This window comes from Rhizopus delemar, genomic scaffold (genome assembly GCF_000149305.1).
Source record: "Rhizopus delemar RA 99-880 supercont3.1 genomic scaffold, whole genome shotgun sequence".
Taxonomy (NCBI): Eukaryota; Fungi; Mucoromycota; class Mucoromycetes; order Mucorales; family Rhizopodaceae; genus Rhizopus; species Rhizopus delemar.
Window position 1 is genome coordinate 5,514,444 of NW_027137827.1, and position 25,418 is coordinate 5,539,861.

General features: G+C 36.1%; 14 protein-coding genes across 14 annotated transcripts; 6 read left to right on the plus strand and 8 right to left on the minus strand.

The window, feature by feature from the left end:
• Positions 1-705: 705 nt before the first annotated feature.
• RO3G_02142 (uncharacterized protein) lies at positions 706-4,179 on the minus strand (the record flags this gene model as incomplete). Its single annotated transcript, XM_067656733.1, has 1 exon — positions 706-4,179. One exon carries the CDS (start codon positions 4,177-4,179, stop codon positions 706-708), a length of 3,474 nt encoding a protein of 1,157 aa, XP_067512834.1.
• Positions 4,180-4,725: 546 nt separating this feature from the next.
• On the minus strand, positions 4,726-5,202 carry RO3G_02143 (uncharacterized protein; the record flags this gene model as incomplete). The annotated part of the gene is made up of 1 exon (XM_067656734.1): positions 4,726-5,202. The coding sequence occupies one exon, from the start codon at positions 5,200-5,202 to the stop codon at positions 4,726-4,728; it is 477 nt and encodes a 158-aa protein (XP_067512835.1).
• Positions 5,203-6,991: 1,789 nt separating this feature from the next.
• On the minus strand, positions 6,992-7,708 carry RO3G_02144 (uncharacterized protein; the record flags this gene model as incomplete). The annotated part of the gene is made up of 1 exon (XM_067656735.1): positions 6,992-7,708. One exon carries the CDS (start codon positions 7,706-7,708, stop codon positions 6,992-6,994), a length of 717 nt encoding a protein of 238 aa, XP_067512836.1.
• A 956-nt stretch (positions 7,709-8,664) lies between these two features.
• RO3G_02145 (uncharacterized protein) lies at positions 8,665-9,392 on the minus strand (the record flags this gene model as incomplete). Its single annotated transcript, XM_067656736.1, has 2 exons — positions 8,665-8,770; positions 8,947-9,392. 2 exons carry the CDS (start codon positions 9,390-9,392, stop codon positions 8,665-8,667), a joined length of 552 nt encoding a protein of 183 aa, XP_067512837.1.
• A 372-nt stretch (positions 9,393-9,764) lies between these two features.
• RO3G_02146 (uncharacterized protein) lies at positions 9,765-9,932 on the minus strand (the record flags this gene model as incomplete). Its single annotated transcript, XM_067656737.1, has 1 exon — positions 9,765-9,932. The coding sequence occupies one exon, from the start codon at positions 9,930-9,932 to the stop codon at positions 9,765-9,767; it is 168 nt and encodes a 55-aa protein (XP_067512838.1).
• Positions 9,933-10,779: 847 nt separating this feature from the next.
• Positions 10,780-11,262, minus strand: RO3G_02147 (uncharacterized protein; the record flags this gene model as incomplete). Its single annotated transcript, XM_067656738.1, has 1 exon — positions 10,780-11,262. The coding sequence occupies one exon, from the start codon at positions 11,260-11,262 to the stop codon at positions 10,780-10,782; it is 483 nt and encodes a 160-aa protein (XP_067512839.1).
• A 976-nt stretch (positions 11,263-12,238) lies between these two features.
• Positions 12,239-12,789, minus strand: RO3G_02148 (uncharacterized protein; the record flags this gene model as incomplete). Its single annotated transcript, XM_067656739.1, has 5 exons — positions 12,239-12,266; positions 12,371-12,438; positions 12,522-12,538; positions 12,573-12,593; positions 12,780-12,789. 5 exons carry the CDS (start codon positions 12,787-12,789, stop codon positions 12,239-12,241), a joined length of 144 nt encoding a protein of 47 aa, XP_067512840.1.
• A 424-nt stretch (positions 12,790-13,213) lies between these two features.
• RO3G_02149 (uncharacterized protein) lies at positions 13,214-14,716 on the plus strand (the record flags this gene model as incomplete). The annotated part of the gene is made up of 4 exons (XM_067656740.1): positions 13,214-13,282; positions 13,443-14,330; positions 14,378-14,637; positions 14,692-14,716. 4 exons carry the CDS (start codon positions 13,214-13,216, stop codon positions 14,714-14,716), a joined length of 1,242 nt encoding a protein of 413 aa, XP_067512841.1.
• Positions 14,717-15,335: 619 nt separating this feature from the next.
• RO3G_02150 (uncharacterized protein) lies at positions 15,336-15,785 on the plus strand (the record flags this gene model as incomplete). The annotated part of the gene is made up of 1 exon (XM_067656741.1): positions 15,336-15,785. The coding sequence occupies one exon, from the start codon at positions 15,336-15,338 to the stop codon at positions 15,783-15,785; it is 450 nt and encodes a 149-aa protein (XP_067512842.1).
• A 2,098-nt stretch (positions 15,786-17,883) lies between these two features.
• RO3G_02151 (uncharacterized protein) lies at positions 17,884-19,250 on the plus strand (the record flags this gene model as incomplete). Its single annotated transcript, XM_067656742.1, has 4 exons — positions 17,884-18,197; positions 18,384-18,571; positions 18,619-18,862; positions 18,914-19,250. 4 exons carry the CDS (start codon positions 17,884-17,886, stop codon positions 19,248-19,250), a joined length of 1,083 nt encoding a protein of 360 aa, XP_067512843.1.
• Positions 19,251-19,943: 693 nt separating this feature from the next.
• On the plus strand, positions 19,944-20,358 carry RO3G_02152 (uncharacterized protein; the record flags this gene model as incomplete). The annotated part of the gene is made up of 2 exons (XM_067656743.1): positions 19,944-19,981; positions 20,229-20,358. The coding sequence occupies 2 exons, from the start codon at positions 19,944-19,946 to the stop codon at positions 20,356-20,358; spliced, it is 168 nt and encodes a 55-aa protein (XP_067512844.1).
• A 1,756-nt stretch (positions 20,359-22,114) lies between these two features.
• Positions 22,115-23,146, plus strand: RO3G_02153 (uncharacterized protein; the record flags this gene model as incomplete). Its single annotated transcript, XM_067656744.1, has 2 exons — positions 22,115-22,285; positions 22,343-23,146. The coding sequence occupies 2 exons, from the start codon at positions 22,115-22,117 to the stop codon at positions 23,144-23,146; spliced, it is 975 nt and encodes a 324-aa protein (XP_067512845.1).
• A 395-nt stretch (positions 23,147-23,541) lies between these two features.
• Positions 23,542-24,286, minus strand: RO3G_02154 (uncharacterized protein; the record flags this gene model as incomplete). The annotated part of the gene is made up of 3 exons (XM_067656745.1): positions 23,542-24,025; positions 24,079-24,131; positions 24,194-24,286. The coding sequence occupies 3 exons, from the start codon at positions 24,284-24,286 to the stop codon at positions 23,542-23,544; spliced, it is 630 nt and encodes a 209-aa protein (XP_067512846.1).
• A 632-nt stretch (positions 24,287-24,918) lies between these two features.
• On the plus strand, positions 24,919-25,047 carry RO3G_02155 (uncharacterized protein; the record flags this gene model as incomplete). The annotated part of the gene is made up of 1 exon (XM_067656746.1): positions 24,919-25,047. The coding sequence occupies one exon, from the start codon at positions 24,919-24,921 to the stop codon at positions 25,045-25,047; it is 129 nt and encodes a 42-aa protein (XP_067512847.1).
• Positions 25,048-25,418: the final 371 nt, after the last annotated feature.

The window sequence follows — 25,418 nt, forward strand, 5'->3', positions numbered from 1 at the left end:
TCTCTAAGATCTTTTTTTTTTTTTTTTTTTTTTTTTTTTTTTTTTGTAGGGACTGTTGGGCCAAGGTTTTTATTATAATAATAATAAAGTCACGTGTATAACACCGGTGAGCTCAAGATTAGCAGACATAGAATAAGAGAGCAAGGGGATGTACAAGATAATTTTAGAGAAAAAAAGTCAAAGCGTTGGACTGAAATGTGCCAACCATTGACAAGACGTGCTGAAAGACCAACGAAGGGTCAAAGGGACGTTGTCGAAAATGAAACGCCAATGAGATTTTCAAATACACAATAGAGTGCAGCCAATTATGCTCTCGTTGAAGAGTAAGGTTAGTCGTTGGGGTCAGGTCTCCGAAAATTACTGAGATACTTAGCAATCGGACGGGACTACTAAATTTATATTCTTTTTATATGTTTTGGGTTTACTAATAAAAACAACAGCTTTATTGGGGTTAATAATAATGAATAATATATGAATAGTAAATATACGTACTTTTTCTAATTCTCCTGTAATTATTTTATAAGAAATAAACCCAAGAGAAAAAGAAACAGTACAAGAAGATAATTGTCTTTTATACAGGATAAGATTTAACTGTTGTGATAATAACAATAACATTTCCTGAATTAGTATGTTACTAATATAGAAAGAAAATAATAATACTAAAAAATTTAAAAATGAAATTTTCACACTTTTCATACACCCCTCCTAAGCGTTAAACAATTTGGGAGTGGTACCTTCACGACGAACAAATTTTTTTAAATGCACTCCATTAACAGCTCGTTTCAATTTCACACCTTGATTGTTGACTAACACATAAGTATTTCGATGATATTGGTTTACTACTGTAAATAAGCTATTCTTGAAGCTTGAATCTAACTTGTCTTTCTTGAGATGTTTCTTCATCATAACCTCGTCTCCTACACTAATCCTTTCAGATTTTTCAGGTCTTTTTTCGTCTTCTTTCATAACCATTTCCTCATAGTTTAGCCTCTTATCCATTAGATAGTATAAGCGCTCCAAACCTAACTTCATACCAAGCTTGTAAAGTGGGTCTTCATTGACATTATTTGGGACTGAACCAAAGAGTGCTTCATAGGGCGAGATCCCAATAGCCTTGTGTACCTTTGTTCGGTAAGCATAGGGCATTGAAGGAAGAAGAGTATCCCAATCTTTCTTGTTGTTATAGATCATTTTCCTTATACCTCTTACTATAGTTCCATTTATTTGTTCAACCTTGCCGTTAGTACTTGGTTTGTAAGGAGCCGCAAATTGATGTTTAAAGTTAACAAACTTGGCAAAGGCCTCCACTTCTTTACAAAAAAAATGTCTACCATTATCCGACAAGATTTTAGTTATAGGACCAAAAACACAGAAGAGGTCTTCATAAAGGAACTTAATTGTAGTATCAGAGTCAGCCTTTTCAACCGCACGAGCAATAGGCCATCCAGTATAGTATTCAACCGCCATTATAATGTACTCCTTTCCAGAACGACTCGTAGGAAAAGGACCAATATAATCTACACCAAAACGCTCAAACAACGATCGTACGGGAATTTTTCCAATTAGGGGCTCTTTTGCTGGCAAGTAGGAGAATAACTGACAAGATTCACAAGATTTCACATAATCTCTTACTTCATTATATGCATTAGGCCACCAGTAATTCATGTACAGTCTTTTCCAAGTCGCTTCTTGACCAAAATGACCATGACCATCATGAACTTCCTTTAATACAGTTACCCTTTCATCAATTCTTGGGACCTTGACATATCGATCACCAACTTTTCTTAGCAAGTGTCCATCTTTGCTCAATCTAAATCTTAACCCAATACTTTTAAGTTCACTACCATCGTGTTCACCCGAACTAACAACACATTTTAAAACACCATAAATTTTGACCAAGTAATCTTCACAAGCCGCTTCTGTTACTTCATTTTCTACCAACCAAGATTCAAACAAATATTGATCAGGGGAGACCATATCCCATTCTTCAATGTTAGCAGGGGGGTATCTTGACATCACATCCGCTACCACATTCATTTTTCCTGGTAAATGAAACACTTTAAACTTGAATTCTTGAACGGCAATAATCCATCTTTGCAATCTGCTACCAGGGTCTGATTTAGTAAATAAATATCGTACCGCTGAATTATCTGTGTATAACGTAAATTCTTTATCTAATAAATATCTACGAAGCCTTGAGAAAGCATAAACTACTCCAAGCAATTCCTTTTCTACAGTCGGATACTTCATTTCGGCAGCAAGTAATTTTCTAGACAGAAAACACACAGGTCTATCTTCACCCAGTTCATCATCATGTTGGACTAACACAGCGCCAATACCCACATCAGAAGCATCAGTAAATAGTTTATAAGGCTTATTCGGATCAGGATACTTCAGTTGCACTGCTTTAGAGATTGCTTCTTTAATATTCATGAATGCCTTTTCTTGAATATCAGTCCAATCCATCTTGGCAGTCTTTTTCAGTAATTCATTCAGAGGAGCAATAATGTCTGAGAAACGATTAACATGCCTTCTGTAAAAGCCAGCCAATGAACTAAAAGCCCTAATATCCGTTTTGTTCTTCGGTCTTGGGAAATCCAGAATTTTGTTGACTAGGTTAGGATGAGTTTTGATTCCTTGTTTATTCACAACAAAACCTAGGACCGACACTTCTTTCTTGCACCAAGCAGCCTTAGCAGGTTTCAACACCATATTAACTTCCTTAAGCCTTTGTAAGACCTTTTCAACATGCATCATATGTTCATCAAAAGACTTTGAGTAAATAGTAATATCATCAATATAGGTCGATACAAAAGAGCTAATATAATTTTGCATTGCTAAATATATAGCGCGACTAAAGCAAGCAGGTCCATTAACTACACCAAAAGGTAACACACGATACGAAAAGCAGCCCCAAGGAGTAGCCATTGTTAATTTCGGAATTGAGTCATCTTCCACAAGAATTTGGTTAAATCCTTTAAGCAGATCAAGAGCGGTAAATATCTCAGATCCTAAATAATCCTCCATGAGATGTTGCAAAGAAGGCAGGGGCCAGGGATCCTTCTTGGTAACCGCGTTTAAATCCTGAAATTGAACCACGAGTCTACCTTCTTTCGTATCTCTTTTTCCTACATACATCGCAGGGAAAGCCCAACCAAGAGAAGAGGTTCCATCCTTCTTAGGGTTATGCATTTTAGGCACCAACTGACCATTAGCCAACATTTTCGCCAACTCTTTCTTAAACACCTCCAATTCCGAATGAGACATGTGCTTATTTGGCCTTTTCATAATAGGGGGATGATCCCCAGTATCAACAGCAAACTTCACTAAATTGGTTTGTTTCAAGTCTTGATAATCTAATCCAAACACGTCTACATATTTCAGCAACAAACTCTTCAACACCAATTTCTCTTTCTCTTCTAGTTCTAGACCATCAACTTGTTCTTCGAGAATCTGGCATTTTTCTTCCTTTGAAGTAGGATTTCTGGGTATTTGACTAGCTTGAGTTTCAATTTCGTTCAAATAAAATTCTTTAACTTGTGAATCTTCTTCAAACGCCGGTAAAATAAGATATGATTCTTCGTTATCGTAACTGTCATCCGTAGGACTGTCACCATCATATTCTTCATTTTCACTCGTTTCGTCATCACCTGAGTAGACTTCTGAGTCACTTATAAAACTTGCTGGTTGAATGTGCTCCATTCGTTTAATGGGAGTATTAAAACAGACTTTCAGAGGTTCAACCCCGTTATCAGTATTAATACTGAAATGACCATTCGCATAATCAACAGCTAACTCTAAGACTTGTATACTATCACCACCTAAGAGTAAATCATACGGAGGATTTTCAAACACTACTGGATTCACTTTGAATAAGACACCCTGAACCGAAACTAGTAAGTCTTCTACATCACCCAGCGATTTTACTACTGATCCGTCTGCCATCTTGTTTGTGGCTTGATTCTTGTGATTAACGATTTTAAGATCAAGTTCTTTCACCAATCTAGCACTAATAATAGAACCTTGAGCACCAGCATCCAACAGACAGTCACCTTTCATGCATCCTTCTACAATAGCAGTAACTCTTGGCGCACCCAAACTATCAGAATCTACCTTGGCTTGTCTGATTTTCTTTCCTTTATCCGCAAAGAATTGTTCATTTATTTTATCTGTTTCCATCCTGTCTCTCTTTGGCATCATAGATTTCCTGGTTCTCTTAGTTTTTTGGAAAATTTCACTACGTAAGCCTTTCAACGGGAGTAATTGTTCTAGAGACACATTAAAAACTTTTGCCTTGAGAATATCATCGGCTTGGATTCTTGATGAAGGATTAACAGCGGTCACAGAGGTTCTTTTCTTCAGTGTCTTCGCAGTTTTTGGACTTGTCCGTAATATTTTGTCACTGGAACTGCCGTTTTGTTTGCTAGCTTTCCTCTTTTCCAGATGTTCAACTGGAACAGTATCATGTACTTTAAGCTTCTTTCCACTTCTAGTGGCTCTCATATCTCTTTCGCTTTCAGAGTTTCTTGTACGTTTATCAGCAGCGTAGTATTCGACAATATTAGCTTTATTATCATTATGTTTCATTACTAAATAGGATTAATTCTTGGACTTTCTTTTATAATCAGGACACTCCCAGAAACTATGAGATCCTAATTTGCCTTGACAAATCTTGCAATCTTTTCTACACTCATTAGCAGCATGACCTTATTCTTGACAGTTATATCATGAGATAACCTTTCTTGGTGATTGACTAGCACCATTCTTGCTTTCAACCAACAGCGTGAGTTTTTGTAAGCTTTCCGTTAAGTCGTCCATCTTTTTTTCAACTTCAGATTTAGGAGTCAATTTCTCCCTCTTGACCTTTTGTTTGATTTTAGGTTTAGCGACACTTGTTTCGAACTTAGTCTTTCTTCTCGATAATATCACTTGTTCACCATCACTTTCAGAGTCCAAGTCTGAAGGACCAACATCACTACTTTCTTCCACTTCGTCAGATTCAGTAATAGCAATTGTTTGAGCCTCGGATAAGGTTGCAGGTAAATGTTGCTTAACCAACATTTTCATTGATACAGGCTTGATTCCACCAATGAATGTATCTTTTAGGACTTCATTGTCAATAGATTTCCAACCAGACTTCAGCTTTCTTTGACGATTAAATAGAGCTACCAATTTCTCGAACCTGTCCACATAGTCTCTCATGGACTCGTCTTCCTTTTTCTTGATACTTAGGATGTTAGAGAGGACATTGTTGATATTTACTTTATTGCTTTGGTATCTTTCAGTAAATTTTTTTTTTGAAAGTTTCCCACTCGTCAAAATCTTGATCCGTAAACCATTCAGTGATAGAGTCAGATTTGAAATACCCAGGCACAATTAGCAATTTTTGATCATCTGTGGTTGCTCCTACAACCTCTACATTAGCTTCAAATAACTTGATCCACCTAGCAGGGTCGACATTTCTCGAGTACCCAGGTATCTTGATAATGCTTGGTGGTAAATACGGTTTTGATTGAGAAAAACTTTCAGCCATCTTGAAGAGGATTTTATTCGTTTCGCTCTTCTTGAGTGCAATTAATTAGAAAAACAGTGAGATACTTAGCAATCGGACGGGACTACTAAATTTATATTCTTTTTATATGTTTTGGGTTTACTAATAAAAACAACAGCTTTATTGGGGTTAATAATAATGAATAATATATGAATAGTAAATATACGTACTTTTTCTAATTCTCCTGTAATTATTTTATAAGAAATAAACCCAAGAGAAAAAGAAACAGTACAAGAAGATAATTGTCTTTTATACAGGATAAGATTTAACTGTTGTGATAATAACAATAACATTTCCTGAATTAGTATTGTAACACACGAAACACGAAAAAGGAAACCCCTATGGTTATAGGAGAGATGCTATCTCAATAGCAAACGATGCTATGCTAATAGCAAAGGAATTCAAGGACAATAAAAAAAAGAAGAAAACAAAAGAAAAACCAAAAACAGCATAAAAGTATGAAAATCAAAAAACATATAAATATCAGTATCTTTTTATAAATATTTCAATTATTATTATTATCTTATCCTATTATCTTATCTATTATTTTACATTACCTTACTTTATCACAATAAATATCCTTTGAATCCAAATATCTCTTTATTTTATTTGTATAAATAGGAAGAACCAATAATCCCTTGAAACTTATATTTCATTGTAAATCCCTTTTATTTTATCTTTACTTTACCTTTATTCTTTTTATTCAATTCAAGTCTGATCAACTTAATAAGATCTGGTGGTCACTTACACTCAAACATACATCTATTCAATTTTACTTTTTTGGATACAAATTATATTCAACATCTTATTCAAAACACGATATATTATATTAACAACTTACCTCAATCCTATCTAAACCCTGAAATATAAAGATTTCACAGTATGTTACTAATATAGAAAGAAAATAATAATACTAAAAAATTTAAAAATGAAATTTTCACACTTTTCATTACATATCGGAAATTGAAATATCTTGGGTATAGTGCTCTAACCTATGAAATACTTCACTTTTACAAAAAGTAAAGTACGACCGGGTCTCTGATATTTTTTTTTTTGTAGGATGTTTGATTTATTAATTAAATAAATAAAATGCAAAAAGAAAAAGGCCACACATCACAGTGAGTGGTGTGCTCTTAATGAAGACGGAAAAGCTTGAGTTTTTAAGAATAGTAGAAATGAGTTGAGGCCGTGATAATGGGATATGTCGAAATATATTGCCATTGAGCACGACAGTGAAGAATAAATTTTGTTTAAGGTTAAATAAGTCACACGTCGTATTGTGTGGTGTGCTTTTTAATGAAGACTGAACGTCCCAATTTTTTCAAAAGCTGTTGTGACAATACGTTCAGGTAAGAGAGGAACACCATAAAAAATGTATCGCCAATTTGCACGCCATAAAATAAAAGGACGTGATAACTAAGACGGAGCAGAGCTGTGTTGTCAGTATAATCGAAGCGTGTCAGTTGGTTGGAAGTCTAGGTGAGGTGCAAAACGGGACGGAGCTTCTTGCCAAATGGACCATTTATGAGGGCATTCCACGAGAAGATGGGATATATCCTCGGAGGATACGTTGCAGAACTTGCCTATAGCACTGACATCAGGGTTGAAACGGGTTATAGATGATTGACTATGTAATTTTCCGTGGATGAAGCGAAAACAGAACGATCTTCCTTCAGGCAGAATGGTGAGGTTCCAGAAACGCAACCAACCATCAGACGGTATGATAGAAGCCGGAGAAGGAAGCATAGAATCGAGCTGAATCTGATGGTATACTCGAGGACAAAAAGAAACCCATTCTAGTGATCTTGTGAGCCATGTGGCTAAAGGATAGTCTGTCATACTACCTGGATCAGTAGATGTATTCAATATGACCTGCCAAGTCATCTCATTCAGTTTGACAGTACGATTTTGTAAATCTCGTAGTAAGCGGGCTGATAATCGAGGATGAGGCGGTGAGTCTGACGCCAACATAGGCCGCATCCTTTTGAGTGACTGATCATATGTAAAATAGCGCCTTGCCCGTGATTTGGAGCGGTGAGGATTTCGTAACCAACGACCATCAGAGATTTCCGAGAAACGCGAGCAAATAGGTAGACATAACAGAGTAGATGGATTGCAATGAGCTTCAGGAATACCATTTCTCAGAAAAGAATCCATAGTGGTATATAGTGCAGGGAGAAAAGAACCAACAGACGCATCTGTTGTTGAACGAAGAGCTGGAAAGAAACAAGATAATAAGGAGGAAGTACCCCAGGAGTGAAACCGTCGTATAAAATCCTTCAAATATACTTGACTACAGGAGCTCTGAAAGTCATCAGTAAACAGCAAACGGAGCTATCGGACTTGTAAGCTACGGTGTTGGATAAAAGGGTCTAACAAACCCAATCCGCCCTTGGATAACGGTTGACAAAACAAAGCATATAGAAAACCAGGTTTGATACCTTTCGAGATATATTGATAGATCGTTGATTGAACCTGTCGAAAGAAAGATTTTGGCAGTGAGACAACTCTCAAGGAATACCACAATTTAGATAGTAGCAGAGTGTTGGTCACAGTCACACGGCCTCTAATAGAGAGATTCCGTTGAGAGTAGATTGAGCATTGGGTTTTGATATTTTGTAACAGATGGTCTTCTACATATCTTCGCTGAACAATAGATTGAATAACTGGAAATCCAAGATAACGGAGAGGCTGTGATTTAGTATGATCATGCCATTTGAGGATCTGGTGCTGTGCAAGAATTTGCTGCCATTGATTGGAACTCTTTCCACTGAGAAAGATTGCTTCAGTTTTTGAAAGGTTTACTTTAGCGTTAGATACTTGACCGTAGGTCTGTAGATGATGTTGAAGACGTAGGAAATCTGCAGGTGAAGATAAAAAAAACACAAACATCATCAGCATAAGCAAGTACTTTAAGAACAGGAGGAGGATTTGGATCGGCTGGCAATGGAAGAAATAAGAATCCAAACAAAGAAGTGTCTTGTAAAACATGTCTTAGGAGTGGTTCTAGTGCGAGATTAAATAGAAGAGGCGACAGCGGATCCCCTTGACGGAGGCCGCGAGATTGAGTTACTTCTTCTGTGAGATGTCCGTTGATGTTGACCCGAACCTGGCTACCAAAAAATAACCCAATCCAAGAGTTCACAAGTACCGTTGGGAACCCGAATTGTAGTAACACCGAGCGTAGGTAAGAAGGATGTACCCGATCGTAGGCTTTTTCTTGATCCAAAAGGAGAGCAATTTCCTAACGATTGTCCTTACGAACATGTTCCATTACAATGTTAAGCACGAGACCATTTTCCGCGATAAAGCGATTCGGCATAAACCCAGTTTGACATCGGTTGATCAGGGATGGTATCACCTGCCGCATTCGTGAGTTGAGAACTCTGGTATACATTTTGGCATCACAGTTGATTAGTGAAATAGGTCGCCAATTTTCTACATTCGTTAAATCACCCTTTTTTGCCAGCAGCCTTACCCGTAATTCTTGCCATGAATGTGGAAAGATACTGGAGTTATGTGCCTGATTACATACCTTTAAAACCAATTTCTGTAGAGGAGGGTAGCGAAATAGTTGGTACAGAAAGGCGTAGCCAAGACCATCCTCCCCTGGGCTGCTGATTTTGTTTTTCACGCGTGCTGTCTCTTGAATGATCTCGTCGATAGTGATAGGAGCCATAAGAATATCACAATAGTCTGAGGTCACTTGTGGTAGATCGGAAATACCTTGGAGATAGGAATCGAGCTGAAGATCATCGACCGGGTCCGCATCATACAAGGGACTGGTAAAACTGTTGGGTGATGGGGAGTAGTTGATCAATGCCTTCGACCGGACCTTCATTGTCGTCAGATCGTAAGGTGGTAATATGTTGTTCAACTGTGTGTTTACGATACATACTTTTCAGATACTTGATCGAAGTTTCGCCTGCTTCCTACCAACGAACATTAGCTTTGAGAGCCAGAATATCAGTAAATTCTTGTTGTAGCGACGCAATTTGTTGATCGAAAATAGGCAATGGATGTAAGCGAATAGCTAATGGTGGTTTACTGCGCAAAACTTTATTTCGATTGCTTTGTAGTTTGCGGATGGTTTTTATACGCCAATTAGTGTAATCTACTGCGAAAGTGCGTGTGATCTTTTTAACTTGACGTTTAATGTGATCCCATGATTTCGCGGCAGACCATTCAGAAGGTAGCTTGGGTAGAATATCTTCTAGATGTTGGCGAAGATATTGTTGGTAAGCTGGGTTTCGAGCGAGAAGAGGGTTTCCACGCCACAGACCGGGACCAGAAGGGGAGGAACCAATGCAGCAGGTAATTGACAAAAGTGAGTGATCTGACCAGGAGGCATCCAATTTGTGGATGTTACTTTCTGTGACATTAGAGCACCAAGACTGACTAACGAATATATAATCAATAGTAGAAAATATATTGTCATTGCATCGGAATGTAGGTAGTTCGTGTAGGTCGTCCTTCTGTAATGCATTGTAAAAATGATCATCTAAAAACGAAACCCATTGTAAAGAAGTTTGGGAAGACAGGTGAGGACGTTGGTATGAATAGTTAAAATCTCCAGTAATAACTAGACGGTCGAGGTTAATATCCAAAGTTGGTGAATGTAAGAGGTCGAATAGCTGATCAAAGAACTGTGAACGGTGTTGACCAGTGGTGGCTGGAGCATAGATAACAAGAACATAGAAAGGAGCAAAGGCGTTGTGAGGATGTGTAACCTTTGTGAGTATAGTTCTATCGTTCTTAGATGTCAAATTGGTTGAAAATACAAAGGAAGGACTGAACGAGACAGTATCACAATGTCGAGACCATAAGGAGTGTTGAGCCTGGAATTGTGTATTGATCAAAGAGAGTATATTCTAGAAATATGTGTTTCTTGAAAAGTCATAATATCGAAGTTTAAGGAGCGTAAGTATCTTATAAATTTTGATTGTTTGTTGGCATTGTTGGATTTCACTAGACTATTACAGTTTAGTGAAGCAATATGCAGTAACACGTTTTTAGACTTATTACTCATATTATTGTAAGCTGGTGGTGTAGGTTTCCTCCCCAGCTAAGATACCGGAGGAGGATGAGTCCAAATGGGCTGTATCATTTACGGAGGATATATTATCCACATATTCGTCTTGCTCGTGTGTTGAAAGCTGGGATTTGAGCAAAGTGAATTTTGAGCAAGTGGCTGGTAGAATGTAAGGGATAGGTCGACGATCTTCCTTTTACCGTTTGACATTATGCTTAGAAGCGGTTTCAGCATTCAAGGTGGGAGCAGGGACATCAACTGCTACAGTTGTATCTGGAGGCTCAGACATATTATTTTGAGCATCAGGCTCCACTAAATCCTCCATAAGCTCCTCAGAGACCTCATCAGGAGTGCAGATGTCATTTGGCATCACTTCTGGGGGAGCATTATGTGATTTCACTGTATCAAAGCGCTTATTAAGAGGCTCAAGTTGCTTACGAGCTTTCTTGGACGGTTTGTCCCGTGAATATTCGGTAGCTATGTGACCTACGGCGCCACAATTCCAACAAGTATGTCTAGTTTTACGCTTAGGACAATTAGCTATTACATGATCTTCCTCATGGCAATAGCGACAGTAATCAGGCATCTGATTCCACACTGCATAGAAACCACACTCCCGTTGTTCGTCCCCAGGAATCAAATGGGTTAAAGGCTTGAAAGTATCAGTTTTAGAAGCCATATTAAGGACGGCGTAACCAGTACACATATAGGTAGAGAGATTGCAGAACTTGTTGGATTGAACTAGTCTACTGTACAAGATATAAAAGCCAAGATTGATAACTATGCCAGCCCTTTGCCTCACAAGCGTACAGGTCGTCCATTGAAATAGACGAAAGAACTGAAAGGCACTTGAAGAGGATAATCAGAGAGAATTCTTTTGCCTCTTATAAAGAAATAAATATGGGATTAGCAAAGCTAGATGATTTTGTTTGTATAGAAACTCTTCGATCGTATGTCGATCGACTTGACTTCAAATCGTAAAGAGCAGCTCACAAGGCTAGATTGGCTGCAGGCACCGCAAAAGTAGGCTTCGCTAGGTGAAGGAACACATCAATTGGACCAAAGACCAATGGAGAAACGTTGCTTGGTCTGATGAATCGCGCTTTTGTGTAGAAGGCAGTAAACGCGGAAGAAGAGTACTCAGGAAGGAAGGAGAGTGTTTTGACAAAAGAAATATAATATCTACAGCCAAGTGAGTAGTGGTGGTGGTTCTATGGTCTGAGGATGTTTTTGGGAAGGAGGTGTTTCGGACCTTTAGAAATTATTGATACCAGTTCCGTAGACCAAGAAACATATATCAATATTTTGGCCAATAGGTTTCATCCTTGGTTTACAAATGCCACGATGCATCAGGAGAGGGATTTTATCTTCCAAGAGGATGGTGCTTCCTGTCATACAGGTGGTTATGCTCGATGGTGGAAGGAAACCCACTAAATTAGGAATTTTGAGTACTGGCCTGCTCCAAGCCCTGATTTGAACCCGATTGAGCATGTTTAGAATGCTCTTGAAAGGCGAATTGAAAGAAAAAGATCGTCGATCAAAAACTTGGAGCAATTGAAGGTGGCTCTACGAGAAGAGTGGGAAAGAATGGATGATGAGTTTGCGGACCGATTAGTTCGAAGCATGAAGAGACGGTGTGAAGCAGTTATCAAAGCTCAAGGCGGCGCAACAGAATACTGAAAACTATTTTATGGATATATTTTTAAAATAAGCACCTGAACGTTTCTTTTCTCAAAACTTGAAATCCCAAGTTTAGGTTCACAGAAATGAATTGGTCTTGAACTTACATGCCATATTTTTTCAATATTTTGTCCCAAAATCTATTTGGTGTGACTGTACAAGGAGGAGGTTTCGCCTAAGAATATGATTTAGGAAAAAAAAAAAATGAGTTTAAAGTTCACGGCGGATGTATTTGTTTTAAACACCAGTTATTTTTACCTTTTGAGTATGCTCATCTTTAGCGTAAAAAATAAGCTTTTGTTTTTTTACATATGATAGTTTCTTTTAAAGCTATAAACCAATTATATATATAATTCTTATGCCTATGTTTTATTTTCAGTACAAAATCTATGCTTTTAAGTGGTTTATTAAGTTTTGAAAAATAGCGGTCTTGAAATCACTGATTTCAAGCTCTTGAAATTAAAGTAATATTTGATATTATTTGCAGTGGGAGATCTGTTTGCTTCTCTTGATTACGTTTACACATCTCTTATTAAAACAAATAACTTTGTAATTTTATATGCATGGGAGAAAAAAAAATCACTGCAATTTTTTTTTTCTTTGGATAGCAATAAGGAATTTACTTTTTATGCCTTATGAAAACAATAGAGTTTCTTTTTATAAAAAAAGAAAATCATTCAACATGTCATGATGTTACACAGTGTTTAAAAAGTGATAAAAAGTACGCTTTCTCTCTCTTTTTTTTTTCTTTTAATACGTTTCTTTTTCACTTAAATGAATTTTATTCAATATGACGAAGGCTTTATAGAACAGCAATTTAAATTGCCTTATTTTATGAAAGATTGGACAAATGAACAAAAAGCAGGTTTTATTCAGAAAAACATGAAACAAACTGTTATTGTTATTATTAACGAATAACAATAGAATTTGCGTATGAATTATTAAAACATATGCCTACTTCAATTACATCAAAAGTAGTTCATCGATTATCACCTTTAGTTGATAAAGATTATATTACAGTAATATTTAAATGAATACATTAAAGAAAAGCTCATGAATCTCTATTAGAATTTGCCATATGAGATTAAGCTTTCTATTTTATATTATTTAGATATAAAAACAATAGTTCATCTATCATATGTTTCATCTAAATGGAACAAGATAATACAAGATCAACAGCTTTGGAAAGATCTTTACATCCAATCCGGTTGGTCATTTAATGAAGAAGCCATTGAAAGCTATTTGGTACAGAGGATAGTACCAAAGAGTATCAGTAACACATTCATACCTCATCTTGTACCTCGATTAAAACCATTCAAGGTGTTGTCTACTAACCCATTACAACCACAAACACGGTACAAAGATCTCATCTCACCAGAACATGTTTTTTCTTCCTCAAGATCACAACCACTCAAAAGAGGATCACTCAGTAACATCTTTATGAATCGACCCCGACGAAAGACTCGATTTGATGAGACACCCATCTACCATTACAAAGATGCAACTGACACAAGATATATTAATTGGAAACGACTTTACCGGAATCGGTTGACGATCGAAAAAAGATGGCGTGAGGGAAGATACAAAGTACAAGAATTTTGCTCCAATCCTCATAATGGTGGCATCTATTGCTTGCAATTCAACACATCTTATCTCGTCACTGGCAGTCGAGATCGACAGATCAAGATGTGGGATATTCATACCGGTCTTTTAATACGTACCTTTGAAGGTCATATAGGAAGCGTACTTTGCTTACAATTTGATGATCGATACTTGATTAGTGGTGGAAGTGATGCGGTGCTGATTGTCTGGGATATGCGTACGGGAGATGAAGTCAATGTGTTGCGTGGGCATCAAGAAAGTGTATTTAACGTGAAATTTAAGGATAATGTGCTTGTGAGTTGTTCAAAAGATAGAACAGTACGTATATGGCACCTTGATTCTGATGGGAACGCAGAGACGCATCTGATACTTCGAGGTCATCGAGCAGCTGTGAATGCTGTACAATTTAAAGATGATCGAGTAGTATCTGCTTCGGGCGACAAGACAATAAAGATTTGGGACATGGTAGGCATAAAATACGTTTGTGTTATTTGATGGTAACCATCTTATAGAATACCGGTGAATGTCTGAGAACATTAGATTCACACAGTAGAGGTATTGCTTGTGTAGAATATGATGGCAAGTACATTATTAGTGGCTCATGCGATCAGACAATCAAAATATGGGATTCGCTGACGGGTGAATGTGTTCGGACATTGACGAGTCATTCTGATCTTGTGCGTGCAATACAATTAGACAACCAATCAAAAACAATAGTGAGTGGAAGCTATGATGGAAGCTTAAAGATTTGGGCTTTAGAGAATGGTGTCTTGTTAAAAAGTTTAAATGGTGTGAATTTAGGAAGGTAAGCTGGTGATTTGATAAGAATGATTACTGATGATGACAAGTAGAATATTAAATTTACAATTTGATTTTGGAAGAATCATTTGCTGTTCAAATCTCGGTAAAATAATAATGTACGACTTTACTTATGGCATCGATACTCAGTTCTTTAATTGATGATCACTGCGGAATTATATGTTTTTGTTCATGATTGACTGTAATTAAATAATTGCGGTAATGCGATTGATATTTATATAATAAATTTACTTGTATTTAAATCAAACTTTTATCCGAAAAATTAAATTTATATAAGAAATGTGAGAAATATGACAAAAAGAGAGAACGAAATAGTTTCTTGTCGATCAACTTACAATCATATTTTCCTTTTCTGTTATAAAGCAATTGTTTATAAGAATGAAAAAGTTAATAATACTGTGAGTCTATTACGTCATCAGTTATTGTAAGCCATATTGTTCAAAAGCCATTGTATGATTTGAATAACCTTGTCTCTGTCATCCGTCGTCAACTAAACGGATGATATAATTTCTGGGAAATTGGGTAAAATTATTCTGAATTTAAAAAATAGACTAAAAAAAGAACAAGTAGGCTGCATGAATACGAAGAAAAAAGGCATAAATAAAGCACGTACAGCAACTCTTTCTTTTTTTTATTAAACAAAGAAAAAAAATGAATAAAGATATTCCTCAACACATTCCTGTACAAACAGCTATCGCACCCGAAAAAAAACCCTATCAGCAAACCCACGTTATTCATACACCTCATCCCCAAGAAGAACAAGAAAATAGAACAGGTCAACACAGTTTATCACCTGAAAAGTTAGGTGTAGTAGGCTATGTGAAAGATGTGGCAGGGTTTGTAAAAGATGTGGTACATGAACGTCAAGAGAAGAAGAATAAAGAAAAAAGAAGGTCAAGCTTAGCTCATGAAGAACAAGAGCAACAGCGTGAACATGAACAACAGCATGAACAAGAACAATATAAAGAAATAAAACAACGACAAGAAAGACAGCAATCTCCTTTAGCTGAAGTCGTTACTGGTTTATTTCCTATTGATCATGGATGTATCCATGCTGATGAACTTCGACAACAGATGATGAATGAAAGAAAGCTATTGTAAATAAACTATGTTAATACTACTTTTATTCTCTGTCTATTAGAGATCACAGTATATTTTATGAGCCTATCATAAGTCACTTTTGGTTTCCAAGGTATCCTTATTTAACTCGTAACAAAAGTGGCATGCCTTTTTATAAGGAAATTGTGGGGCCTTTTTTCATGCGATCCCTTTTTTTTTTCTCACCTGATATTCTTTTGTCTCCATTGGACATATAAAAGTCATCCAAAGATAACAAAAGGGATTTATACTTTGTCTTTAATTATTCTATAACCATAATGGATGATAATTGTAATTGATTTGTAAAGGAAGGTGGATTAAGCTTATTTTGTTGTTGATTTCTACAAATTTTTTTAAATCCCTCAATCTTTTCATCCTCTCCCACGCAGCCTTGTTTCCATCTCCTTTACTGTTTATTTTAAGATTTTTAAAGGAAAAGTTGTAGGAAAATGAGAAAATCTATGAACATGATTAAATATCTAAATTGTTCCTTACCATCAAAGATCAAGAGGAAATCCATTGTATAAAGGAAAAAAAAGTTATAGAACAAATAATAAAAAAGTCCCAATTATAAACATCTAAATCCTTGGAAAAGAATACCACAATAACCAAAAGATTTCCAACTTGTTCACTTTTTGAAAATATCCAGTCTATCTTGGCTATTTATGGTCAAGGTCTTTTTCACTCAAGAATAACACTAAGATAAAAAGACATTTGCCAGATACTTGTTTAGATTTTAAAAATTGGCTATTCTCGGCATGCAAAGCTCGTTCATTCTAGCAACTGGTGGCTCTCTACGCTTTTGTTTTCTGTTCACAACCTTTTCACAATATGTTAATTACTCTTACTTTATGACTCCTTGGTTTCTACCAAGTCTTTGTTAAACATACCATTTATAGATACAACAACCATGATTTCCTATTGATTTTAATTTTTTACTTAATTCAAGTCTCAGTAACTGGTAAACATTGGTTGCAAAATATTTACAAGAATCATAAATAGCAAAAGATACTCATCAAAACTAATTAATCGCTTTCAAACAGATTCCATTCACAATAAATTTATAGGCAACCACAGTCTCCATTGTTGATTGATCATAGAAGATTCGTCTAAGCCAGAGCCAAGACTAGATGGCTCGCGAATAGTATTGGATAAACGAGAAACCTACGAATAAATATACCCTAAATAGTTGTGTGTAGTACTGACAAGACTTAGTCTTCTAAAAAAGAACTCATTCAATATACTCGCGATCTTTTCTTTGGCAACACAATTTCAGTCTACGTGAACAGGTCCTTGCCAAACATCATACAACACCGCATTACTGACCACTCCAAAGCAACTTCATTTCACCTATATTTCTCAGACTTACTATGGTGTCATTTCTACTATCTGCCCTTAACAATGAAATCATTGGTGGTTTGCTATCTTCAACCTAGAAAATCCAATTCTGATTTTGCTCAGTAAAACCATCGTTTAAACGTGTTGGTAATTTCTTGCTATTCAATCACCGATCCCTTGCACACCTTAAGCATAACTGGCTTTTTTTCATACTCTTTTATTTTATTTTATTTTATTTTATTTTTGTTCATAATGTCAGCCCCTATAAGATACGAATATCTTATATCAAAGTAAGCTTGAAACATTATATTCCATGAAATATTGAACTCACAAAAAAAAAGATACGGGGATATTGCCTTCTCCCTTACTGTTGGTACATTAGCTTATTTCTTAAATGAACGAACTGATCCTCGTATGCAAAATGGCAAAACGTTGAAAGAATTATTTTTGCGTTCAAGACAAAGACATATTCAAGAAAGAGAAGCAAAGGATTACTAGTTTGTAAATATTAATAAAAAAAAGTTTTATTCTTTTATTGTAATGAAGATCTATTTTTGTCACTGTTTCTCAAGTAATTTGCAGAGGATCCTATTGATTAACTTTTTAAAAGAAAGAAAAGAAGAGAAACAAGTAGAGGAAGAAACGAAAACTTTACTTAAAAAAGAAAACAGCATGGATGTTGTCGGCTTTGTAATACATTATTATGTCATTGGACCCTAAAAATTAAAAACGTTTTTTTTTTTTTTTAATTTATAAAAAGAGAATGTCTCAATTAAAGCAGCAAGAATCCAATGTGCCGCTTTTAGATGCCATCAATACTGCTCAGTACAACACATTTGTGGAAAAGGGCATAAGAAACACCAAACCCAAGCAACCCATGAGAACCACCAAGATTTCACAAAAACTAAAGCTATTTCCCGAAGACAGTGAACATCAGTGGGTTGATCATGACGAGCCTATGGACGTCTATACACAACTGGCTAAAATACCTCACGGCATGGCCAGAGAAGAAGCTGAGATGCTGAATAAGATGGATAGAAGTCAGCTATCTAGAATGACAGCTTATTGTACTGCTTCGTAAGTGTATAATTTTGATGTGACATGTATATCCGCTGATAAAATGTACAAGAGCCTATCGAATGAATGAGTTGACCAAATACCTTCAATCTAAAAAGAAAACAAATGGAACTGCTCCTAAAAGATTTGATGAATGGTTTGTCTATCTCTGCCTTATTTAATACATTCTACTGACTTGTGCAATAGCCTTTATACACCATTTGCATTGACATATCCTGTATCACCACCACATCACCATGAAGATGCATCAAAGAACACAAGGTTACCAGAAATATTCTTGTTTGATTATGGTGTTGTCGTATTTTGGGGAATGAGTTTTAAAGATGAACAAAGAGTACTTAAATTACTTGAACCGTTTGAAGAGGAGAAGTTAGGTAATAGAAACCATACAGTATAAATAATCACTTACAATGTGTAATAGAACCTGATGATATAGAAACAGAAGAATTTCATTATTATTACAATGAATCTTATCAACCACGTATATATAACGATATCATCACCCTTCGTAATCCAACCAACTATCTTGTAAAATTAACTATTGCGCATGCAATTGCTCAAAGTGTCAAAATGACTTTGTTTGAACGATTGATTGATGATACGATTAATGAGACAAAATATATACCTCAAGTCATGGCAGAAAGTGGTAATATTCAACTATCAAGGTAAGCACGAAATATGTAAAAGCATGTGCTGATATATAATAAATAAAAAAGAACTGCTATCACAAAAAAAATTGGACAATTATTTATCATGCGAATCAATGTCAATTTGGTGTCCAACATCTTGGATACACCTGAAATATTTTGGTCTGAACCTACGTTAGAACCCTTGTATACAGCCATGCGTGGTTATTTAGAAATATCTCAACGTGTAGAACTTTTGAATCAACGTGTAGAAGTCATCAGTGACTTGTTAGAGATGTTGAAGGATCACTTGAACAGTTCTCATGGGGAACAGCTCGAATGGATTGTCATTTGGTTGATTGGAATGGAAATTGTCGTGGCAGTCATTACGACTTGCTTAGACGCCTTTAGCTTGTCTCATAAGTAAAAATATCTTTATTACAATGTTTTGCGATTGAATTCGCGCATCATTTTTTTTTTTTTTTTCCTAAAAAACTTTATTTTCATCCGGTCTTAAATGTGAACAGGAAGTTGTACACCTTAGTTGCCTAGACCAGTTCAATTTCAATAAAGTATAAGGAGCTAAACAAAACCCCTTTAGGATCGAGAGGGAACATAAGATAGTGTAAAGGAGTGAATTTAATTTATTTTTGTATTGTTGATCCAATTGAAAAAAGGAGGGTGCAGGTGAGTATTTATTAGAAGAGAAGGGAAAGGTTCATGGCATCAACATCAGAGAGCTAGCGACAGAGAATAGGCCAGTTGAAGAACCAGTATTGAGCTGAATCTTGCCTGGATAGAGCTTTCGAAAGGTTTTTGAGGATGTGAGACACTGGATCTTGAACAGAAGGAGGAAGGTGGAGCCAAAGATGCATCTGTAGAGAGTGGTCACCTTGTTGTTTAACCAGGCAGTGAGATTGGCAGTAGTACACTGTCAGAAAGATCCTCTAAGTAGCCAATCTGGGTGTCAATAGATAGAGACAATACTCAAATTAGAGATTAAAAAAAAAAGCAAAGGATATTGATCAGTTAAGACAGAGATAAAGTTATTATGCAAATAGGCTGATTTGTACAAGCGAAAATCGTCCAAGGCCATTTACACGATAGGAGAAGGCAAAACATGATTAAGAAGAGTGATGAACAGCTTGAACCATTGAGGTGAGTTGCATGATTGGGAAACGGAAGGTAATGAGACAAGAAGGTGACATTAGGTAGAGCTGATGAGTATAAAATGAACTTGGCTTGAAGGATATGGGAGCGCTCTTCCATAATGGGAATACATACAAGATGACGGATTACCTTTGTATACACAGAAGACAAAGCATCATAGATACACTATAAAGAGTTGTTTTGGGCAGATTCTTGTAGTCGATGATAGATATTAATGGGACAAATGATTGTCAAGTGGTATTCCATTTGCGGACGGACAATTTGTTGGTAAAGATGGCAGGGGAAAGGTTGGAGAAGCCACTAGAGCTGAATCCGAACTGCATGATCTCGCTGACTTTGCTAGTATTATGACAGACAAGTTTTAAAGGGCTGAATAGGCCAGTAGGTTTGAAAGAAATTTCCAGGTAGAAAAAGACAGCCTGATTTGGAATGGGTTAATTGTACAGTGTGGGGGTGGGCATGTCGTTCAAGGCTTCAAGGTTACATAATTTGCCGGATTCCATCTGTATCCTAGGAGCTAACTGTGAAATCAACATTTGTTCAACAAGTGTAAGGAATCAGAAATACTAATGAGAATCGCATGTTTGCATAAACCAGCTGTAAAGAAGGTTATCATTATTGACAGAGCGAAAAAGAAGTATACAAGAAAGGTTGTTGACGCAATACGAATAAGAATTTGATAAAGGCATCATCAAAGAGATTCAGCAAAAAACCCAAGAACGTTGGTGTCACAGTATCTGTCAATAACCGCTAGATGATACGTCTATCAGCTGTGTCATAAGTTGAACTTACGTTTATAAATGCCAGAAAATTCGCAATGTAGTAACATGATTTGGAGATGTAGCATATCTTAAACACAGCACTTGATTTGATGAACCACTACATTCTCTGAAACATGATTAGGCAATGTTTCATGAAAGAGCTTCAAGTTGTCATGGATGCTTGGGACAATATCCCAGTATCCTCCTAAAACAGAGGTTAGATTAATTAGATTGTAGTTTGTATGATCTGAAGAGTATCTTTTTTATAGATTGGTACAAACTATGTTATTCTTTAGTTTACTAATATATACGGTATTATTAGCAGAAAAAGAAGAGGGAAAGAGGATGGGCGCAATGGTTAATTTAATTAGTTGCAAGCCTTTAATTCGAAGGTTGTTGACTACAGGTGCTTTCTTGATTGGCAGGAGCTCAATGCCTGTTTTAACAACTTTGATTGTGAAAGAAGGGTGGTTATTAAAGGGTAGAAGTTGCAAGCAAATAAAACCATGCGTTAGCTGGTGGCGTTGTTCCGCTGAAGGTAGTCACCACTTGATGAACCTCTTTTATCCGCATTGTCCATTTTTATAACACATGGCACTGTTTCCTAATCTTTCTAATTATATGTCACGAGCTGTGCAAATAGGTTATGAGACAGAAAGAAGAATATGCTTCATCCGCAATTTGGATACGCAATTTTTCTTTTTTCAAATTGCTGTTACGTATTTCCAAAATAGCAGTTTTCCAGATTGATATGTAGAGACTCGCAAATTGGCACAGTAAGCATTGTACAATATAATTCTGCGACGTGCAGTTTTATTTGAAGCACAAAATGGTCTTCTTATATGTTGAAAACAGAATAGGGTGTGCCTATGTTCCTTTTAAAGTATTCAGTTTAGATTTTGTAAAAAAAAAAAAAAGTAATTGCCATATCAAGTCTAACCCATAAAAAGAAACAAATGCAACTGTGATCTTTTTTTTTTTTGTTTAATACCTTCCTACTTGTGTGTGTGAAACAAATTTTGGTAACAAAAAGTGGAACATTTGAGTAACAGTTTCATCAATTGATTATTACGTTGTCTGTATCAACTCAACTTGAAACTTATCCTTTAATGCAATTTAAAGCAAATACAGGTCATTGTCTAGTATGCAAATAAATTAAGTTGGTCTTTTTTTCATTTTTTGAGTAATCAAATTCTTTTTATAAAAAGGGGAAGGAGAAATGTACTTTGTGAAAAAGATTGTTATCATTGAGTTTCAAAAAAAAAAAAAAAAAAAAAAAGAAAGCTTAAAAAATCAAAGCAATTGACTTTCTTACTGCTTTTTCTTTTCTTACTGTCTTCCCCCTATTTTTTCTATTAAAATGACTATTAGTATTGATGATAGAAGCTCAATAAGAAGACTAAGCCATAAAGGCTCCTCAATTGCTATAGCAAATGAAGTCATTCCTCCACCAGTGCACTTTGAATCATTTAGAACAAATGAAGAACACTTAAAATCTATTAAGAATAAAAAGATTCGGAAGTTTTATGAAGTAAAAGCATATATAATCTATTGTCTTTATCTGTATTTACTTAGTTGCATATCTTAGCATCAAAATTCAATGATATCAAGATTTGTTCATGTCGACAAAGTAATCAATTCGTTAGAAAAAGGAGAAATGTCTTTACCGCACAATTACGGCACTATTTTGGCAGACGAAGAGCGTGGCTTTGCTGGTGTTACTCCAGACGAGACACAGCCCTTATTATCCACCAGTAGATCAACCACGCCTGAATCAGGAGAAAAGTCACCGATGTGGATTATCCATTTAGCTATAAACCTCTCCTTCTTTGCTAACGTCGCCCTCTTTCTTACCAAAATCATCCTCGCATGGTTCTCGGGCTCCATGGCCCTCTTGGCCTCTGCATTTGAAAGTTTTTTGGATATCGTGAGTAATGCTATCATCTTTTTCACAGTGCGTATCATTCGGCAAAAGGATTATTATTCGTATCCAGTAGGAAAATCACGGATGGAACCGCTAGGTATTGTCGTATTCGCTGTTGTTATTACGACATCATTCTCTCAAGTTCTCCTCACTTCTATCCAAAAATTGACAAATGGCTCTGTCCCAGAAGATATCGATCTTAGCTTGAATGCCTTGATTGTGCTGGGTGTCAACGTTGTCATCAAAGCTGCACTTTGGGTATGGTGTAGATCAATCAAGGGTAGCTCTAGCGTAGAAGCACTAGCTTATGATCATGAAAACGATGTAGTCTTTACAATTGCTAGTACCTTGTTCCCTCTAATTGGAAACTGGATGGGTTGGAATTGGTTGGATCCTCTTGGAGCTATTGTATTATCTATTTATGTTATTCAAGAGTGGATGAGCGTCCTCGTTGGTAAGTTATCCTAAGAGTATTTTTTGAAAATACATCACTAATAACAAAATAGAAAATATAAGAAGATTGACTGGACAGGCAGCAAGTGCTGATGATATTAAACAGTTAACTTATATGGCATACAGATTTTCTAAAAAGATTACAGCTGTCGATACAGTCAGAGCATATTACATCGGGGATAGATTGTTGGTTGAAGTGGACATTATCTTACCACCTGATTGTCCATTAAGAGAAGCTCACGATATTGGAGAAGCATTACAAGATGCATTGGAATTAATGGAAAATGTAGAAAGAGCCTTTGTTCACATTGATTACAGTGCAGAGCATGAAATCGAACATAGAAGAGTAGTGGATGGTGTTGGTTTTAATGTATAAATATGTCTATGAATAATAAAAACAGTATATCTATTTATTGATGCTTTTCGAGGTACTTTTCACACTTCTTTTTTAATTGTGCTGCAGTATGTTGGTTCACATTCAATTCTTTATCCCAAAACATAGCTTTATAGTCATCTCCATGTTTATCAATCAACTTCTGAATCCAATGTGTTTCAAAGCCGGATTGATATTTCTCACGATGAAAAGCATTGGCCGCCTGTTCTTCCAGTTGGCGAACAACGTCTGTCTTGGCCTCCACAGGCTCCACTTCAGCATCCAAGATTTCATCATGACTCTTTGCTTCACCCACAATCACACGTACAACATTGCCTTCATCATCACGTTGGATGATACCTTCACCTGGTCCCAGTGTCTTTTTTAATTTTTCGATTTCTTCTTCTGTTAATTCTTTGAGGTCAATAGGTTCCTGTTCGGCTACTGACTCTTCAGGCATCTTCTTTTCCGATCCTCCTGTTTGGCCATTTAATGAAGTCAATAATCCTAATTTAGCATAGCTATTACAGATAATTAGTTGATCTTTCTTTAAACTAAGCAACAATCAACTCACTTTTGTCTCAAAGTTAATTTTTTGTCCCAGTTTGCTTTAATGATAGCATTTCCCTACAATGTTGATCAATTTAGATTCAAGCACAAAATGTGCTTTCCCGACTTCAATTACTCACTGTAATCGTAACTCTCTTTCTATGTCTATCCGCAACTCTTCTTGTGTTCTTATTTGTGCTTCTTCTTGCTCTTTTTTGACGAGGTGTGGCCATGATTAACTGTAAATTTTATCAAAAAAAACAAAGATAAAAAAAATTGTGTCTTTTGTGGTATTGTGACTTTGTTTCTTTCCAGTAAAAAAGTCCGACACAGTCAGGCTGGAATAAATCTCAATGGCCAACGATAAATGCTAGTCACAAGTATTTGAAAACAATCGTAATATTTTCAGAGAATAAACTTTTTCACATTTCCCTCATAACGCGTCTTGATAAAAACCACAGATAATATGAACACTAACAATATCACCAACATGAGTGATGATTTGAAGTATTGTAGTATCTGGCATATCATACTAGTATATTAAGCAGTAATTCTTTTTGTTATTAGAACTTTTCGTGCGATTCCTTTACCAGCGATAGCAAATACATTGTAAAAGTAGTTGACAATTGCATTAGTGCTTGTTCCTGTTCGGATACTGCTAAGCTTTGCAAGCATATCTTCTTGACAAGTCGTATTACACGAATTCCTTTCTCTGTGCTTTTCCTTGGTTGAGCCACTTTCTGATGACTTGCCAGATGTTGAAGACAGCTACGATATTGATGAAGGAGAAAACTTTCGTCTTGCTGAATATCTTGAAAATATTCAGAAATATCACAACTCGTTTAACAGCATCTATCAGCAGAAAATGGGCAAGATCAAGTCTGGTATGCGTATGCATATATTGAGTAAAATGGAAGACGCCATGAAGAAATCTGTTGCCAACATCAGTGATGTTGATGAGAGCTCTGCTTCTCTTCCTCCTAGACAAAGATAATAATTTTTTTTTTCATATAATATTATTAAAATAAAACTTGTCGTTTGGAATGGTGGTATAAGCCATAAAAATTGCTAAAGTGAACGCCATTACAAGTGTCACTTATTCTAGAAGATAGATTCTCCTCTTTCATCAAGCGGTGGCGCTTCATCTTTCCTTTCCCTAAAGACCAAAGCTGCTCAATATGGTTTAGCTCAGGCGAGTAAAAGGGGAATGCACTACTCTATAACCTCTAGCTTCGATCTTTCGAATCATCGGTTTCGATTTACGAATGCTAGCACTATCCATCGTTAAATGTCTAACCTCTAAAGTCTCATCCTCATACATTATATCAAGGAGCTCATTAATAAACTTAATAAAATGGGCAGGTG